The sequence below is a fragment of the Lepeophtheirus salmonis genome, chromosome 9 (genome assembly GCF_016086655.4).
Source record: "Lepeophtheirus salmonis chromosome 9, UVic_Lsal_1.4, whole genome shotgun sequence".
NCBI classification, from domain to species: Eukaryota; Metazoa; Arthropoda; class Copepoda; order Siphonostomatoida; family Caligidae; genus Lepeophtheirus; species Lepeophtheirus salmonis.
Window position 1 is genome coordinate 28,596,710 of NC_052139.2, and position 20,486 is coordinate 28,617,195.

The following is a 20,486-nucleotide window of genomic DNA, read 5'->3' on the forward strand; positions in this document are numbered from 1 at the left end:
CAACCCTCAAACAATTATTCACTATTTTGAGACTAGAACTAACAGTATTGATCTAAATGCAATGACCTTCTACATACACTAAAAAGGTGTTTGTCAACCAATTAATTAAATATATTGACTTATACGAAAGAATAAGGTTTGTTTTTAATAATCCAATGCTACATACAAATTAGAATCAAAACATGACTAATTGAAGGGAATATATAATTGATAAATATGTAATTTTTTTTTTGGAGTCACGTAATATAATGAAACTGAATTAATCATAACTTAAGGAGCATCAGGATCATTATCAATGCTGGAGGCTTGAGGAGAAGATGACTTCAGATTGATTCTAGTTCCAATTCCACCAAAGGCAACATTACATCCGGCTGAACTCTGTAATTAGTTAAATACGAATTATATATATCTTTTTTAACAACGATAATAACCCTTACCAAAAAGTTATTGACACATTGGCGAACCGTAGGAGTAGCACAGGAGAAAAAGGACCATTGTTTTCCAGGTTGACGTCTTGATGGTTGAGCATCAGGACAGTCTCCATTCCGAGCTGCCTCGTCAGTGATATAGCACCATTGTGCTCCTTGAAAGGTTCTGTAAATCAAAAATGTTGGATATATTATGTAGAGAGTGATCATAAAAAAACATATGAACTCCAAGCCCAAATGTCGTCTATTAATGTAAACACCAGAATGATTTGTATAAAAATAGATTATGAATTATCTACATGTGTATTCTCATTGTCCATTTCTATGAACAAACTATTCTTATTAAAGCATAAGATGTTCTGCAAATTCCCCTTAAAGTAGTCATAATTGACCCTCACAATATACGAACGAAATAATGATAGATTTATTTAAAAAGAACCATATTTGGTCCCATATAAGTCTCTTAGGTTCTAAACTATATCTAAAATTCTTAGATATCGGAATTCATGCCCATAATTGGAATAATAAAGCCTATAATTGACTCAAATATATCAATGAAATATTGGACTGTAGATTTATATTAAATTAAATAAATAGATTGGGATCCTTTTCTAATTTTTTGTTGGAGGTTTTTTTTATGATGACACATCACAAATTTGACTCTTACACTCGATGAAAATCTGACCCTTCTCCTTGCCTAATGTTGCTTGAGTCCTTGTACGGGACTGACGACTGTAGTCCCGTACAGTTAAATATCTGTCAAGTCCAGTTTAGTTTCTGGTTCGGTCCTGTTAATTCTGTAAAGCGTATAAAGTTCGGTCAAAGAGGACGTCCCTCAATGTTCTACTTTTTTATTTATTCGCTCTAGTTCTGACATTCCGAAGGACCGAGATGATGAGCCCCTTGTTAGTGAACATAATTTTTATCTGGAATAAAAAGAACCCCCGAAAATAATACGTATTTAATTTCATGTTAAATAGTTGAAGCATAATAAAAAAATTGGTATTTTAAATTTTATATCATTTTTATAACTATTTAATCCATCTTTTTAATTAATTAATTAATTTTAACAAGGTATAATTTGTTATTTTTGAAGTAAAAACATACAATTATTCCATTTTTTTTAATATGATATCTTCTATTCATTAATTTATACCCATTTTGGGAATTTAATTATAATATAATCATTTTCATGAGGTTGCGTGTATTATATAAGATAAGAGCCACAGTATTACATTCCTCATAATTAAAAAAGGAAGATTCTTAAAAATCAGAAAGAAAAACTTCAGGAACGAATTTTCAGCACAACATTTAATTAAATTTACGAAGCTTCGATTATAAATTGCTAAACATATTAATAAATCCTAGACAGGACATGATTAAGATAAACACAAAATTGCTTGTAAATGATTTAATGTACGTTTCTGGCACATACGGAAAAGTATTGCCGATAAAATGTATTTTCCAAGGGATGATAATCATTTTTATTAATCTGGGCTGTATAATATCCCAGTTTGCTAACGGAGGATTAAGGATCGATCCTAAGACTGAACTGGACCGAATAAATATGGACAAACACAACAATATCCTTACCCCTCCAAACAAAAATCCTTTGGCTTACATAATATGTAAATAAATTTGTATAAAAATTTGGTTGTAATTACGTTCTACAGTTTCCATTCACACGATTATTTCTGTCTCTGAAAGTGAGGCTGGAGCATTGGCAGAAGCAGTCATTGATGCTGGTAGAGGCAGGTGCAGCAGCTTTAAGTACCGTTTGAGCCTCGCTCTTTGATAAGAGGACTCCTATCAAGAGGAAGGAGGATAAAACAATTAGAGAGTTCATCTTCTTAATCCCTTCAACGAGCAACTGAGTAAAAAACTACGTTTTCCTTGGGTATTTAAAGGCCTTTTTAGATGCAGGTTTTACTTTACATACGTGGATTCCCCTCCCCTGTTTCATTTTCATTTTTTTTAAAATTCATTGTCATTACAGTGTAACGGGCCAGCAATCAGGTTATTTAAACCTTTTATTCTCCTATGTATATTATTTACTAGGTAAATATTAAAATAACATGTGATATCTATATAATGAGTATCTTTAAAGTGGTATATGTAAATCCACTTTTTAATGTCTATCTGGATCCGTATTTTGTGTTTAGAGATCCAAAACTACATAATGGATCGAGAGAAATACATATGTAACCTACAGTGTGAGAGGTAAAATCGTGAACTTGACTTTAAACCAATATGGATTACTTTAGGGTGAATATGTTTAAATACTAGGTGACGTCATTAAAAGAAGGTACTATAACTGTTAATAAACAATAAAAAATCAACATTTCTAAGCATGGAGAGGAATAAACAATAGGGTCCTGATTTGCTCCAAGCCCAAATGAGTGTCGAGGAGATCGTGAAGATCTTAGGGTGATCTTGTAGTCTTGTTTAGAAAATAAAAAGCATGGTTGCTTTAAGTCATAGCTTAGAGAGGTCCCTTGGACCTAATAGACCCTGTACAATCAAGATCATGTATCATGTGGACACCGTTATCTCTATAAGTCCGGTAAAATTGATCAGTCATCATGCTAAGGGTCTAAATGTTAGTGATTGGAATGTGACGAGGTAGGTATGCGAAGGATTTGGGGAAGGCCTCTTATGTACATCGATTCTACAGCAACCAAGACCAGACAGGTCAAGAGAGGCCAGAAATTGTGGAATTGTGGTGTAACAGGTCAACTGTTCAGAGACTGTTTCTCCCTCGACAATTCCATTTGGAGCGTTATTTGCATTATCTGAAAGCCTGAGTCAAGCAGCAGTGGGATAGCAATGTTTGAGACCTTCCTCAAGAAGTGCTACAGTGACTTTAGGTTCAAGTTATAGCCCACGGTAGCAGCCAAAGGATTTTATATTGAAAAAAAAAAAAAAAGTTAATAAATAAGTATGTTGATTCATGAAAAACTTTACCCTTAATTGTCGTTACCAAAGAGTCCAGCATTTCAACTTGCAAACTGTATTTCGACTTCTCCAATTCGATCCCGATCCGTGTCTTGTAGACTTCTTTGATATAGAGATCGTCTGATACATAATGGGTCGACGATAAATACATTACATGGCGTTACTACAATACAGGTGTCAATTTTTATGGTGTTTTGATCTTAAATTAGTGTCCTAACGTTTGAATTTGAATTAATTCATGGTTAATTGAAAAAAAAAAAAAACGACAGAGATACTTTTTTAACCATTCATTTCTGAAGTTTGAACTTATTTGCAATATTGGGCCTTCTAATATACTACTGCATTGCAAATTTCGTTAATATCAATATCAGTGATTCCCAAGCTTTTCCATAATTGTGGAGTCCGATCATATTTTAGTATCTGATAGCATATTAAATATCCTCAACCTAATATGTTAGTCATTATTTACTATTGGGAGTACGAAGGATTGATAGGAGTTATTAGACACCAACCACGGACAGACAACATTTGCTTTATTAATATCGATACGTATGAGGATGATAATAAATCTTTATTCGCATCCAATGGCCAAATTTGGTTGAATTATCCTATTTTATTTAAACAAGCGTTCATACCAGTAGTATCACTAGCTCCCTTTGGTAGTGGATTGAGCCCCCTAAAAATTTGAGAAAGTTGTACCACAGTAAGACCTTGGTCTTAGCGGCATAATGACATGAAGCTCCGTCGTGATTAAAAACAACGATGCCCCCGAATTTTTCTCAGGCCCATGGTAACACTTTCTAATTTAGAAGTTGAATCTAAGCATCTTCATTGAGTTGCTCCTTCCTCTCCACAAAAACGGGAGTATAGACTCTACAATGCCCAAAACCATGGTTCCAACTGGATTGTTTGTTCTGAAGACATGTTTCACTGAAGCTAATATATTGTCTGGATGTGATGTAGCGGCTGTTCAGCTTATTCAAAGTGGCATCAATGGTGAAAAAATTTCATCAGTAAAGAGCAAAAGAAATTCGGAATTTGTGCTGGTATTGAAAAAATCAAGAATCTTCTCGCTCTTACCAACCTTCTCAGTTTGCTCTGTTCATAGATAAGATGTCTCATTACCCTCCTCCGTGATTTTACACCATTGGCATTGCCTATTGAAAAGAATTAAATGTGTACCACTAGATAAGAACAAACCTGTGGAATGAAATAACAATCATTCGAAACGAAGGCCCTTGATTGATATAAATTAATTTAAAAATCCAAGTCCTATGCCATACCTTTTTTGAGTTCATAATATGTAGAGTCAACTGATTTAAATCATGCAAGAGTCAACTTATGAAAATGAATGAAAACTGTTAAGAGAAAAATATATTATATTTTCCTTTTGTTTCAAAAAGATGTTCTTTTTAATATTGATACTATAATGGATATCTCACAAAACGTTACTTTTATTGTATCACACAACCTTTCTTCCAAAAAGAAAAAAAGTGGAAGATGTGTAGTTTTTTTTTAAAAAAAATTAGAAGCAAATATTTATTCAAAGTATCTTTTAGAAAGGTTATCGAAAAAAACAACAATTAAATATTGATAATTAATGAAAAATGTCAAAATTAGAGAATATATATATAAAAAAAAATACTTACGGGTTTAGAGGAATTAAATGCAAAATAAATGTATCCAGCAAGACAAAATTCCCATCTTTTGTGCATTTCGATTCGCGCACTCAAAGCAGTTGTGCGTCTCCAAGACCAACGTTTGCATATCCAAAACGTTATACAGGAAGAAGAACAACTGGTCTAAGAAGGTCTAACAGGATTCGGGGGAGTTAAAGAAAACAGCCCAGGCTAATTTTCTTAAGGTCCCATGTAAGAGATCTCAGAGTTTAACACCAGAATGTCCAGAGAGCTATGAAAAAAGTCGGTGGAAAGAGAATGCAATGGAGGAAACCCATTTTCTCTGTTCAAAAACATTTTTGAATGTGTCTTTTGAACGTTTTTTTGACACTTTTGGCCCCCTTGAGTCCTGATCCCAATCCTTGATTACATCTTTTGGGCGTATGTTGAGTGGAAGGCTTTCAGTGTCCGTCAACTAAGCACCAAGGGCGTCAAAACCACTGTTAGGACACCATAACAGAGGACTACATCTGCAGCGGGTAACAACCCTTCCGCTGTCTGTAAGCCATCATTGGCCCTAAAAGCAGCTATATTAATGATTAATAAAGCTGAAACTCACATCTATTTACAGTATTAATTTGTTGATCAAGTTGAAATTCGATTTTTAATTAATAAATTCTATCTCTTTGAAGATTAAAATTCTAAGTGTTTAGATTTTAATAGACCACACAGTAATGTCAACATCCTGTAATTATAATAAGCAACTAAGCTAATATTTATTTTGTGAATGATGAATCGAGAGACAAGTATTAAGGAAATAAAATATAGTCAATAGTGGGGAATTTGAAATATAAATTTACTTTTATAGTAATCAAACAGACTTGGTTTTTGCGGCAAATAGCTTTGAAACTTCATATTTAGTGACTCTCATAATCACCAGAGCCAAGAATCCAAAGATAACTGCTGAGGAGTTACTGTCATCAGCAACCAAAGACGTTGTTCGAGTTATACTGGAAGGTGAATATGGCCCTCCTTATTTTCTTCTCCAAACTGGCCAGGAACTCCAGATCCCTAATTAAATTGTGCCCTCTACTTCCTTCTTTCCCGGAGAGATCTTCTCCACCATTCTTAATCTTAGCCACCTTAAAAATAAGGCTTCTACAGAACTCCCCAACGTCCATAATCCTTGCCTCATCAACTTCAACATCTACGAGATTTGAGATGCTCTGCTTTTTGGTTTTTTACTCACTCAAGATGACGATATGATAAAGTGTTTATTTTGTCATGTTTAAGCACAAAAGATGACTCTCCCAGATTGTCAAAATATAATCACTAAACCTTTATACAATAATGAGAAAATTAAGATTCATTAACAGCCCAGGGATGGCTGACAACCCTGCAGGATTTTGAGACCGAAACTCCACACTAAGGAAGTCTCACATGAAAGAATACATATCATAACACCCAAACAATATATATTACGTCTTAAAATAAGTTGTCAAACATTAGGTACATACTTATTAGTAATTAGGTAATACCATATTGTTATGAAAATAGTATGTTAATGTTCCATGATGGGATTGAAAAGAATAGTAATTAAAAGTATTAACAAATATGTAATTGTTATTTGATGCAAAAAATAAAACTAACTTCCGGAGTTGTTCCTAACTTCTTTTGATCTTGGAATATTTAGAAGCATATGTGTATTTTTGGAAGATGCTAATCAGACAAATTCATATTTCCTTTAAATTAATTAAGCAAATTAACACGGAGGTACATTAACATTCTTGTTGTCAAGCTCGTATTCAACGTAAGCACTTTGTTATACTTTGCAACTAATTATTTATGTTTTAATTTATGGAAACGCGATTTAATTTTTAATCACTCATCCTTCATTAATTAATGAATGAATAAGTGTTCAGATTTCAATGGACAACCTCGTATATTTTTTATACAGCTAGACGTTGTTTTTACATAGACATTGAAGGCATAAGTCCTGTTATACATACAATAAAATATTAGATAACCGTTTATTTCATCTTTAAGAAAAAGGTAGTTTTTTTATTAAGGCTGGAAAATATACGAGGACTACGGATTAATTACTTCTGGCAAAGATGTTGAACTATGTTTGTGTCTCTATTTGTCTGTCTATAGTAAGAAGATTATATATGGTCACAGTAAGAGCACAGTAAGTTGTTTGTGTCAACTACCCCCTCTCCCTTTCACGTAGATTACCGAAGGGAGTATATTTGTCTATGTGCTGTTCAATGTACACATTATAATATTAACTTCATATACGAATTTGTCTATATATTTTTTGGTTTTTTTACATATTTAGAGTTACTCCATGAAGTTGTTTTATATAGTATAACTAAAGAGGGGATCTTTATTAAGGAAAAACTAAGTTTAGTGATAAAAAAAGGAAAGTCAGTTGTTGCGTCTGATTTTTCTTCTTTTTTGTTCATTATTTATTTGGTTGTTGGCTGTTAACTTTTCCCTTTAAAAGAAGCATTCTCCCCTATCTTTGCTGTAAATTGGTCCATGAACATCTGAACTCATTAAATTTTAAACTTCAAGAATATATAATATATTAATTAATAATAGAATTTCAACAAAATTAATCAAATAAATAGATATGAGTCTGAGCTCTCTTAATCATTAATGAAACCACCCTTAGCGGCATTGATGACTTCCAGGCGACGGAAGGCCTGGCACCCCCTGAGGATGTAGTCTATGACCTCTGTCATAGCTTCCTATTGCTGGCAGACAGTGGCTTTGAGAGACTCGGTGTTTGGATGACGAACACTACAGGCCTTCCCCTCGAAATGCACCCACAAGGGTGTAGTCGATGGGGTTTGGTATCAGCGCTATAGGAAAAAGTGTCAAAAAAAGAGATCAAAAGAACTCAAAATACTCGTTCTAAAGAGTCTTGCAACGGAGAAGATGTTGCGTCTTGACGAGGGAGAGACGCAAGCTTATTTATAATACGTAAAACTCAGTACTTATAATACATAGACGAATATACAAGAAGATAAAAACCAGAAAGGCCATATTAAATACATAACAGTTTCTTTCATGGCTGGTGTCAAAAGTGGCCTATTCGTCCTCACAAAGATCTCTCTACTGACTTTTTTGATAGTTCTCTGGATAGTGTAGTGGGAAATCCGGAGATCTCTTGCATGGACCTTCATAGACTTGAGGGGATTGGTCAGGGCTGTTTTTTTAACTAATGTGGGTCCATTTTGGCATTTTTGGCAGAACCCTTTTTTCTCTCCAACGTTTTGGACTTACTGACGGCGTAGAAGGTGGTCTTGGAGATCCCCATCTCCTTTGTAAGTGCGAATAGAATTTATCAACCCCATTCAAGTTTCATTTCTCGATTTGTTCGTAAACTAGAGCACTAGATATTGCAATATGAATTGTTTTCAACGTTCATTAATTATTGAATTAGTAAGTGTTCAGATTTCAGACTAGGCTTTGTACTTAGTTAGTATGACTCTTTTTAGCCCTTTAATTTATGAATCTCTCAAACTTTTGTTCTAACAATTAATTTTGGCTAATTTTATTGTAATTTACGGTACAACAATGGGTTAATACAAATAATTTGATAATAGATATTGAGAATCACTCTTCAAAGAATTCAAGCCTAAAAATAGGCCTTGAAAAAAAAAAACAACCAGCTTGCTTTTGTGATGGAAGGCCGCATATCTAGTTTGAATTATAGCTTTTGCTCAATTTCAATATTTTTTTCCATTCAAAACATTTAAATTTACTGTGGTTTAATTATTTTCCTTCGAGTTAGACATCAAAACTTATATTGAAGCTATACTTAAATTGAAATCGAGTTGGTGTGACTAGGCCTTTGCTTAGGCCTTTTCTCTTCTTTGTGTGGTGTCTGTCTCAGCTAAATGATTTACGTCATAGAGATAAAATACACAGAGTGATCGTATTGAACAACAGCAAAATAAACATTTATATATGACGGTGTTATGTCGCGAATGCATTTCTCCTAAACACTCTAAACCGTGTTTGGAACGTTGATTGGTTGAATTATAATTGTGAACAATTATCAAGAATCATTCAACAATTGTTCATAGTTAGGAATAATTGGATAACTACGAATTTGGAACCTTATTTCCCCCTTTCCTTTCAGATGAAAGATTGCATGATAAATAGAGGTAACAATGTAATATGATGCCTGTTGATAAACTCATGATGATAACTTTGTACAATTATTCAGCCATAATACTTCTTCACATCATAACCTTTGTATTTTACCAAAACGTAATTATTACATATTGTTTACGTAAATATGTGCTATATAAGGTTGCGTGAATATATAAAAGTTATACTCCGTAGAATTGTAAATATATTTGTATAGTACATCTCAAGATTTCTCTCATGGGATCCCAGGATTTAGTTTATACCTCAGGGTATATATATTTGATAATGTATAATTCATTAAGTTAAATATTGAATACATATTTAATGAAGAATCGCTCGGTTTAAAGTTTTTACTATGTTTGTGATGCAAATATTGCCAAGGAAGAGCTAAAAAGTTTATAATGATGAAACTTTACAACTCCAACAATCTTAACTGTTCAAAGTTCCTTTTTTAACCCATATGTTTGGTAAAATACAATAGTGGTGCATCAAGACAAAAACAATCTCGAACAAAAATCAAAAAATATTTTCTTCATAAGTAAATATAGACAATTATTTCATTCACGTATTTGAGTCCAATTAGGCTTATTATTCAAAATAGTGGGATGAGTGTAGATATCCTAGAGCATTTTGCTATAGGTCGGAACCTCTAATTGATTAAAGAATCTTATATTGACTCCGATATGCCCCCTTTCAGCCATAAAATCTATTCATTACTTATTATTCTATTGTAATGATCCATTTTTGGTACTTTTAATGAGTGCATGCTGCTGGATCTCAATGGGGCTTATTTGCTGATATAAATTAACGATAATTTGTCGAAGCATCTAAATGTGATGCATCATCATTAAATCAATCTTGAACAAAAAACAAGGAAAAAGGGAAAATCCCCATCTATTTTTTTATTTCTTATATACAATAATGTACAGTCTATTATGTTATATATACATATACAGGAAGCGGGGATCAAATTATCCCCTACTTTAAACCTTGATAACTTGAAGACGACATTATCAAATAAAAAACCGGTTACCAAATAGGAAAGCTAATCTCATCAGCTGACGATACGTAGTTCAGTTAGCATCATGCCGTCATCATATGAGGAGATAAAGAGCTATAAGTGGAACGAGGAGCTTTCGAGGTCCGCCGTAGTCATGGCATTGGTTAATAATGGAGGTGAAATCTCCAATTCAACGATTGCTTCAACCTTAGGAGTGAATTTACGGACTGTTCAGCGTATCCGTAAGAAGCTAGAGGACACCTGGGATGTTGATGCCACCATAAAGAGGGCACCCAAGGAGGAGGGCGCCGACAGGAAGGTCAGGGACACCGACTTTGTCGACAAGGTGAAGAAGATGGTTGAGGATGACCCTACCAGGTCCATGAAGGCCATGGCGAGGGATCTGGGCTGCCATGAGAAAACAATAAGGGACTGTGTATCTGAGGATTTAAGGTGCAGGAGCTACAAGACGCAGGTGGGCCAGATCTTGACCCAGAAGGCAAAGAACAACAGGCTGATGAAGTCAACAAATTGCTCAACAAGCTCAAGCACCCAAAGCAGCCCGGTATGCTGGGGTTTTTCTCTGATGAAAATAATTTCTGTCAAGATCAGAAGGTCAACAAGCAGAACAACAGGTGGATAGCCACCTGCACCAGCCATGTGAGGAAGGTAATGAAGACCAAGTTCCCTGCAATGGTCATGGTGTTCGGGGTGGTCAGCAGTGAAGGTCATGTTATGCCTCCCCACATGTTTGAAACGGGTCTAAAGGTTAATACAGAGGTCTACCTGGATGTTATGGAGAAGGTGGTTCTGCCCTGGATCCAAGGGGTGGCTGGAGACAGGCCCTGGGTGTGGCAACAGGACTCAGCACCCTGCCATGTGTCCAAAATCTCTATGCAGGGGTTAACCGAGAACTGTTATGACGTCGTAACCAAGAATTTGTGACCTGCTAACTCTCCCGACCTTAATCCTTAGAACTATTTTGTCTGAGGGTATGTCGAGAGACATACCAACAGACATCCCCATAGCACCAAGGCCAGCCTGATGACTCCATCAAGGAGGTATTCGGCAACATGGACAATGAGATGGTCAGAAAAGCCTGCACCCGGTTCAGAGGCCGTATTGAGGCCGTTATTGATGCCAACGGTGATTATATCAAATGAATGGCTACTCTATACCTATATGCTCGTCATAGTTTTGATTTTCAATAAAAAAGTTAGAAAATGTATATTTTGTGTTGTTTTTTGTAGAAAAATATTTTGGCGACAATTTGATCCCCGCTCCCTGTATATAAATGTAAATGGTAAATCTTGTCTAGTGGTGCCATTTTATTGTATTCAACCTGGAATGATATTGGTTCAAAACCACAGGGGAGGACAACTAGACATCTTATACGTGAACAGAGCAAGTTCAGGCTCTTGGAAAGGGCAAAGAAGATTGCAAATTTTCTTAAGGCCATAAAAAATTGTTCCAAAGTTTTTTTTTTTATGCCACTTTGAATAAGCAGAAAAGCCGCTACCTTACTACTTATCATCCAGACAATATCTCAGATTCAGTGAGACTTGTGAAAAAAAAATCCCGTGGCCATCCAGACACTTACATCGAAGTTCTGGATAAGAAAGTGCTAAGCTAGAGAAAAGTTTGGTGACGACTTTTTTTTTCACTCAAGACAGAGCTTCGAATCATCACGCCTCTAAGACCCTGTCTAGTTAAGAGACAACATTCCAGACTTTTGGGACTTCAAAATGTAGCCGCCCTCCTTTCCATACGGGAACCCCTTGGACTAATCTATATAGACTCGTCTGTAGGAGAGGGTGTGTGCGACTCCTCACAGGATCGTCCAGTCTCCAGAGGATTACATGAAGAAGGAATGGACCAAGCTCGAGTCTAACTACATACTTAAGATGTGGAAGGGCTTAGGCCTCATATTGAGGCAATTATTAGGACTGAGGAATCACATACTGAATAAAAGTTGCACCCATAACTTTTTTCAGATGATTTTGCTAAATAGATATCCTCAGAAAATCTCTCATTTCAATTTTACTTTTGAAAAGTTGAAAAAAATAAAATGTGTACCACTTGATAGGATAAACTCTGTGCATATCAAGTTTTATAAATGATATTTATGTCAATTATAAACTTGTTATTTATGTTTGTGGGAAGAGTTAAGATACCCAATAATTTTACCTATAATTGTGAAACTTAATTTGGCTTAAGGGACTTATATTGGCCCCAATATGACCCTCTATAAATAAAATGTATTCATTTCTCATTTTTATATTGTGACAATCAATTTTGCCAACTTTAAGTTGAATTTACACCACACCCAAAGGGTTACTCAAAATATTTTATTCTAAGAAATTAATGATGATTCGTCCAAAAATACAAATATAATCTATACTCAATTTGGAGAAAATTCATTCTAGCTTCCTATTGTTTTGATGGTCCGCCACTATATAATGCAACTTGTGATCTCTGATTGATTTAGCTTCAGCTTTATTGTTGGGTCAGTTAATTAAACTTAACCTCATTAACACTTGATGGTGGTGCTTAAATATGTTTAAATAGTGTCCACAATGTAGGGATTTATTAAATATTGCGTTAATGTATATTTAGTTATTTGTTCCATCTACATACTTAAGGAGGTGTCAGGTGTAAGTTTAGAAGTGTGCGTGAGTTATACTTATATTATTTCTTAGGTTATTGAGCTAGGGGTACTTATTAAAACTTTCCGGCATAGTAATGTGAGAGGGTAGTCGAGATATGAGCTTAGCTTAGAGGCTAGATCACTTGCTTAGGTGGTTTATAGGGTAGTTCTACTTAAATATTATTTAGGTCAAAGAAATATTGAGTAAGAAACGACCCCCAAAAAATGAATCCAAGATTAATGTGTGAGGCAAGTGATAAGTGAACTGTTCCATATCATCAATAAAGATCAGTATTTGAATAAAATATGTATTTTTGAAGGAGTATGATGTATAATAATATATCAGATGTATTTCATGTACATCAGTTTTTAAACAAATAGTGACCTATATTTTAGTGATGCGGGAGTAGACTTTTAGCTGAGAAAAATTTAACAAATATGTTACTTTTTTAATAAAATATATTAATATGGTTTTTCAAAAGAGATTGTATGAGATTTATTCATAATAGGACAATACATAAGAATTCAAGATTAAATAAGTTGAAAATATCGCCAATATAATTAGCATTACTTATTTCAAAAACAGATGCACACACCATGAAAATTTATGTTCATACCATAAACAATATTTAGATTTGAGCTTGCTTTCAGATGATCTTTTTCTGCCTTCCTGTCGGATGATGTCATCAAGTGAAGAAATCAAATTTTTACCCATCACGTTTAAGAGGATTTGTGAAATCTTACCAAGAATGCTTGCCCATTTGTGACCTTGATCACACACAGTATCAGCTATTGCTTCGATAGTAGTTTCGGAGCTCTTTCTTGACTCTTAATGGCGGATTTCTTTGATATGAGTAAAGTTAGGGTGTACTGATGATTTAACTTCAAGATGGTCCCGGAGAATGCTCAAGTATTCTTGCCTTTGGAAGCAGTTATAAATATTTTTTAAATTGTGTAGAGGGTCGAAGATGAGAGGAACTTTTCTACTGATGTTATGTGGGTGAGTAATTGAAGCCTGGAGCTCATCACAACAAAGAAAATGAGTGAAGAACTTTCTGTTGAATGGGTGGTTATCAACTAATACGGGCACAACGATAAATTTGGCAACCGTTATACCCCATCCATGAAGTTTCCTTCAACATATTTGATCATAAATGCAAGGACCGCTTTAGTTATTTGGTTGTTATCACATCCCAAGCAACCAAGATGAGATCATAAGATTGACATTACGCTCTCTGATGTTAAGGTTTTTGATCCTTGTTCTAAGATATTCAACAATAGATAATGATAATCCAGTCTCTACAGTAAATGCAGTAGACAGAGTTCTAAGATTCTTGGGGCATGGAACTGAAAGGCAATTTGACTTGAAGGTTTGATCATGAGGGCCGTAGTAACATTTTGACAAAGAAGACGAACAATTATAAGACAAGGTGAAAGTATCCTTCTATTGGGTTTCTTGAAGATGAATGTCATTTGCTCCATAATAAATGATGATTTTGAAGAATGAATTGTTCCAAGTCTGGGGATACAGATAGTTTGCTGAATAAGCCCTTGATGATTTGATAAGTCTCTTTATTACTCAATAACTCTTTTGATCCTAAATATGCAGCAATGTTAAATACTTCAGTCACTGATTTGATGACACTAGCCTTCATGATGCCCACGAAAAAATCGAAAGGTAGGGTCTTCTTGGAAATCTAGGGTAGTATTAATATCAAGGCCCCTACCTTCAGTCATTTCAAGCATAACGGAGGATAATACGGGGGGATTTGATTAGTATAAATCATGATTGTCTATATTTTTGAATTCACCAAAAAAGTAATAGTGAATAATGTCAAAAAATAATATTACACAACTGACTCATTTTCGCAAATATTGCAAAAGTTATCCCGAAAATTGAAAGTACTCTTATGATGATGAGTTTAAATTTTGGAATTTTATGTCCAGAATGAATCGTTTTGATGCATTTCGTCTTAAAAATGGAAATTTGACGGTGATATTCGATTGAAAATACTTTTTTGGCAGATTAAAAAAAAAAAAAAAACTTAAGTGCTAATTTTACCGATTTCTGATTTACCCATAACTTTTTTTTTATTTAACATAAACTTAGAAAACGTCATAATTCGTATAGTTGTGCTTTGAGATCTCAGTCACTTTTGATTTATAACTCAACCATCTATCCATGTACTCTCCTTCAGTAACCAAAAACAGTTTTTGGGGTTTGGATATATAATAATACCACTGACCAGGTTTTAAAGAAGCACTCATTCAAAATTTCAGCCTCTTGGTTCTACACTGTAGTCAACCATAAAGGACACAGATATAATCAAATTCTTTTTTTAAATATGTACTGATGAATATTTGAAATGTATATGTATAGTTAAGAGTTAAGACTATCTTAAAATTGATTATTTATTCTTAAAGTATAAAATCCTAAGACCTCTCAGAATATAATGCATTTTACTCTGAGCAAGTGTGATTAAAATCGATCCATAACTTTTTTTTGCATTCCTGTTAAACAGCAGACAAACAAACAGATACAAATAAAGACAAAAACAAAACCTCCGTTGAAATTTGTGTGCAGATGTAATAAGTAGAGATGGACTGGTTATAAGCCTGAGTCTGAAAGCCTTCCATCCAAACCTCATTTTTTTAAGGCCCAAAAGTCCCTTGCCTGATCCTTCCAGCCCGTCAATTATTTCCAATGTAAAATAAGTCCCTCACAGTTAATCTATGACGTTATCCTCAAATTGACTCCATATGAAAAGGTAAGGTGTAAAAAGAACGTCTTTGATACACTTTCTAATATGAGCAATATCATTCAGTACTGTCCTCCAGAAATGAGGATTGATTATAAAAACATAAAACAAAGTATTAAATTAATTAATTAAAATACGTCCATGACGTTAAATTAAAGTATGACCTAGTACCAATATATTCTTGTTTGGATTGTATTTTGATGATTGATTGTCTCTCAGACAATGCACAGACATTTCAAACTACCCTCGTATATATTGGATTAACTTTCTCATAGATTATCATACTTTGATCCAAAAGGCCGCAGGTTGGCCTAAAACCCAACACATTGTAGCTTGACTTAGCCCAATACCTCATATTTTCTTGTCCAATCCACCTCTAGTAATAAGTAAATGTTATTAGATGCAGATTACAAGTAAGTGATCCTGTCTTATAAATTTGAATAGCTTCTTAACATATTTATTAATCTTATCTTAATTTCTTTATAAGCGATTTAGCCACACATTGAGATTCAAAAGTTACGGGGACTTAACACAAAAATAATCTGTAAAAAAAAGGATTTTTTTTTACATTATATCTCACTCATCAAAAAGAAACCCTTAATTTCTAATTCAACTCTCATTTGATGAATAAAGTTATTTTATAATTATTTTGGTGCACATATCCACAACCGTAACTTGATAATTGCCCTAGAGAAAATTTCCATTGATAAAATTGCCAAAGCAGGAAATTGCCATTGTGAAAATTTCCCGTCATTCACTAACAAAATCACAATACCTCGACACAAAACTCGTTATTGGCAATGGCAGGACCACTTAGCAAATTACAAAAAAGAAAAAAAAAACACTGCCCAGCACTTTGAAAAGCATTGCAGTCCCTTCCAAAAGTTCCAAAATTGACCCCAGACCCATGGTCTTATTAATACCACGACAGGGTCATCAAGAAGGTTAAAAATTACGGCCCCAACTTCACAAATCGTTTCAGCCCCTCCAAATTCTTCAAAATAACCTCTGGTGCAATAAGAGTTACGTCAAAAACACCACCGGGTTCATTTTGAAGTATTCAATGGGCCTAATTGTTTTGTGAAGTGGTGGTTGTGGTTTTTAACCTACTTGATAGCCATCAAACTTTGTTTATTAAAAGATCCAATGATCCATTTCCATTTTTTTGTACCTGAAAAACAAAAACAAAAAAAACAACAACGGAAAAATCAATTGTCACCGATTCCTTCTTTTGTTCATAACTTTTTTGATTTGAATAAATTCAGAAAGCGTCCTTATTTGTATAGTTGTTTGATTCATAACTCAATTCCCTATCTAGTCTGTTTGAGTAACAATTTTTGGTTATAGAATAAGCCCTCTTTATATGACCCCTAAAAACTGGCACCCCCGTCTTTGCCTTACCATCTTCAAATAGGTGCCCATTAAAAGTGTCAACTTGCTAGGTCCAACAGCGTGTGAATCCATACAGGTTTTGTTTCATATAGTATTAAAAATCATATCAGGTGGTTGAATAAACCGAGCACCAGTATTTTAATACCCAGTGACTTTTTTTTTCTTCATATTTGTGTTTATCTTTTATTACTTAATTACGTACAGAAGATTATTTTTTACTTGCTAGATCCTTTTAAGTAGAATCATTGTTACTTTTTACGACAAATGTTATTAAGCAATAGGGCTCTAAAACCAGTTATAGTACTCCTTTTGTAAAATTCTTTTGTTAATTAATACATTATATCTTGTTGAAGTTTAAAATTTACAATACATTTTATACACTAACATAGGTAATAATTTATAAAACAAGTTTAAGAGGATATTTATCGATACATATATGAAATTAAACCAGAGTAGAACAATTAAAAACACAGTAAAAGTTCAAAAACAAAAAATTTAAATCATTTAAAAGAGAGAAAACAATCAAAAAACATCTGAGTCTCTTTAAAACTTTAAAATATAGTTCGATAGGGGAGGTAACCCCTTTGAGTTTTACGTCTCCTTGAGCCCTCTTTGCATAGGTATATAATTTACTCTGCCTTTGTGATTGTTACATTAATAAAATATTCTTCTTTTCCACTATAATAACCTAAAAACTCATCCCACCCGGTCTTGCCCTGAAATGTATCCACCTAAAACTGTGAAACTCTTCCATACAGATGCTTCAATATCTCACACTGCACAAAGAGATGATCCCTGGTTTCACTAACTAAATTGTGAAAAGGACAAAAGCCCCTCGTATCCTTTGATCCCACCTCCAGTGTTCCCTGAGAGTAGGCAATACTAAAACATTTTTCAGCCGCTGAAGCATATTTGTTTTTTATAACTTTATTACTATTGATCACACCTCTTTTTATTTATCTCTTCTATTCAGGTATCCAAGAAAAGGAGACATGGGTTGGCGTTTTAAAACATCTTTTAATTTAAGAAGTAGACATTAAAGAAGGTCTCATCCGAAAAGGTACTAAAGGTCAGGTTGGTTAATTTGCAAAGAAGGATCTGCTTAGGTTAAAGCGAGTTCTCTTCCCCCCACCCCACCCCTCGATAATGAGTAATACTTTACAAACTAGTAATTGGGAATACCGATATTTTATAAACTCTTAATGTATAAACACTGACATTTAAACAGCCTTCACTATGTGTAAATGCCATTTTGTATAATGTAATTTAGACTTCTTAAAAAAAAGTATGTGCTTCATTATTTGATGATTTACTCAAATGAAATTTATGAATAAGGTTATTCCCATGATAGATTTTTTTTTTTTTTTTTACAAATATTTGAACTATTTATTAAGCTGAACTATTTGTTTAAATGTTTATGAAAATCAAATAAACATTCAATTTGTTGAAAGATATGCGATATCACAATTACTTCGTCCTGGGAATATCCAAGTGAGTTTTTTAAGAATTCTTGAGGATTGTAAACATAACTACGGATTAATAATTTAAATTACAAAAAAAAAAATATATATATAATATGATTTATTTATCTTACATAAATAAATCATATTAGGTTGAAGAAAAAGTTATTTCGTATTTCCCGCCCTGTTTTTTATTAAATATATCTTTTCAGTACGGATCATACGATAAAGCATTGTAAAGGTGTAAATGTATACTACAAACGCTTTTTGGAGAGTATTGCGATTTTTTTACTAACTGAAAGAGGAAAATGCGTCGAAAGCGAGCAACAAAGTTAGTAATGTGTAGAGGGGCGATAATTTTCCTCTCAATTTGACCTCTTCTGGGAATAACTTGACCGTTTGAAACTGAGGATCGAACAAAATCTGCCAGTATTGATAAATAGGAGACAACAAGACATACTCTCGACAACGACAGGCCACACAAATTTTTGATGACGCACCAGAAGCTCTGGGAGCTCGGATGGGAATTTTTGATGCATCTACCCGGTATTCCGTAGCTGGTACCCAGTGCTAGCACCAGTTCTTGTCTATGGATATTGCAATTGCCAGGAAGGGGTCAAATTTTCATGAGCACACAATTATTCAAATGTTAAATGTTCTCTCCGCAACAATAATAGAATAAAAATCACAGCTTGATATTTTTTATTTGAAATAGATTAATGCACAAAAGAGAACTTTTGTCTTGAAAGCGCTACTAGGTTCAGCCTTAGCTACAGACGCTCCTGAGTCTCCAAACAAGTTTGGTAGTTTACTAATTTATTTTCCGCCAGACTAAAAACAAAAACAAATAATATAACAGGTAGTGGATATTAATGAAGCTCTTATTTCGATGGACCATATGTCTTGCTTTCGCATTGTCCTCGAGCTCTTTTAAAAAAAATTATAATTATGTATGTAAAAGAATACCATAACGACCATACAAAAAAGAAAAAAGAAGACGCAACAAGCCTTTTCCTATTTCTAAATTTAGTTTTTTCATTTCAAAAATGTCAACTCGATACATTCATGTATAAAAACTTTCCTTTTTTTATAAAGTTGGACACACTCGATGCTATATATAATCAATAGATTTCATTCATACACCGACATTCTTATTTCTTTGACCAAAAATATGTAAATACTATACACCAGGGAGCACTATATACAGAGCAATTTGTATAGACGCTCGATGCCACATGAATAACGCCCTAAGAGATTTCCTTAATATAATCATAGATACTATTGAGAATCTTGCGTATTTTGGGGATGTTAAAAACAAGACAACGAAAGTCAACATGTTACCCTAACTATTTGATGAATGGTTTGGAGTAGAAAATACAATAACATTCATGACGTTCCATCAGCTACAAGCAACTGTGACGTAAGAGGAGGGGGAGAAGGGGAAATAAACAAGGACATTTGCTAAAATGACTACAATACCAATCCCTAATTCTACTATCTGTCCAACAAGGACTTACAATTGTAACCCCTCAACGAATCCTCAGGATTACGCTTTATCACACGAATATTCAATCAAGTTTTAGAATATAATTGAATGTAGTAGAAAAGGAACTCAACTAAACAGGTGTTAAATAATAATGACAATAATAAAAAGTGTTATCCCAAACTGTTTTCTGGAAAGACATTACTTAAATTGAGAAAAACAGATAGAAGTTGCATGGAGCCAATAAGGAGCCCTAGGCGATTTTTTGATGTTTTCTAAATCATGAAGTCCATGGTGTACTTATTGACTGGAGGACGAGCATTGTCTTGATGCAGAAGCCATCTACTGACTATCTTCACTAGTGATTTAGTCCTCAAATGTTACATAAATACTTGTTGGACATCTACTTAGTACTCTGAGTTGATGGCATTACCTTTAAATATGTAGTTCTGGTAAATGACTCTCATGGAGTCAAAGAAGACATTGAGTACTTCTTTCGTCTCACTTCCAACCACCTGGGCTTTTATGGGAGGGGGGGATTACTGCCAAGTGGAAGCCATTTTGTGGAGGATTCCTTGT

General features: G+C 34.0%; 1 protein-coding gene and 1 long non-coding RNA gene across 2 annotated transcripts; both read right to left on the bottom strand.

The window, feature by feature from the left end:
• Nucleotides 1-119: 119 nt before the first annotated feature.
• LOC121124242 (uncharacterized) lies at nucleotides 120-2,309 on the bottom strand. Its single transcript, XM_040719398.2, has 3 exons — nucleotides 2,093-2,309; nucleotides 438-594; nucleotides 120-378 (listed from the first exon to the last, which is right to left on the bottom strand). The coding sequence occupies exons 1-3, from the start codon at nucleotides 2,272-2,274 to the stop codon at nucleotides 271-273; spliced, it is 447 nt and encodes a 148-aa protein (XP_040575332.1). The 5' UTR covers nucleotides 2,275-2,309; the 3' UTR covers nucleotides 120-270.
• A 12,905-nt stretch (nucleotides 2,310-15,214) lies between these two features.
• On the bottom strand, nucleotides 15,215-16,123 carry LOC139906352 (uncharacterized). Its single transcript, XR_011781830.1, has 2 exons — nucleotides 15,744-16,123; nucleotides 15,215-15,640 (listed from the first exon to the last, which is right to left on the bottom strand). It is a non-coding gene; the product is annotated as an uncharacterized lncRNA (long non-coding RNA).
• Between the last annotated feature and the right edge of the window lie 4,363 nt (nucleotides 16,124-20,486).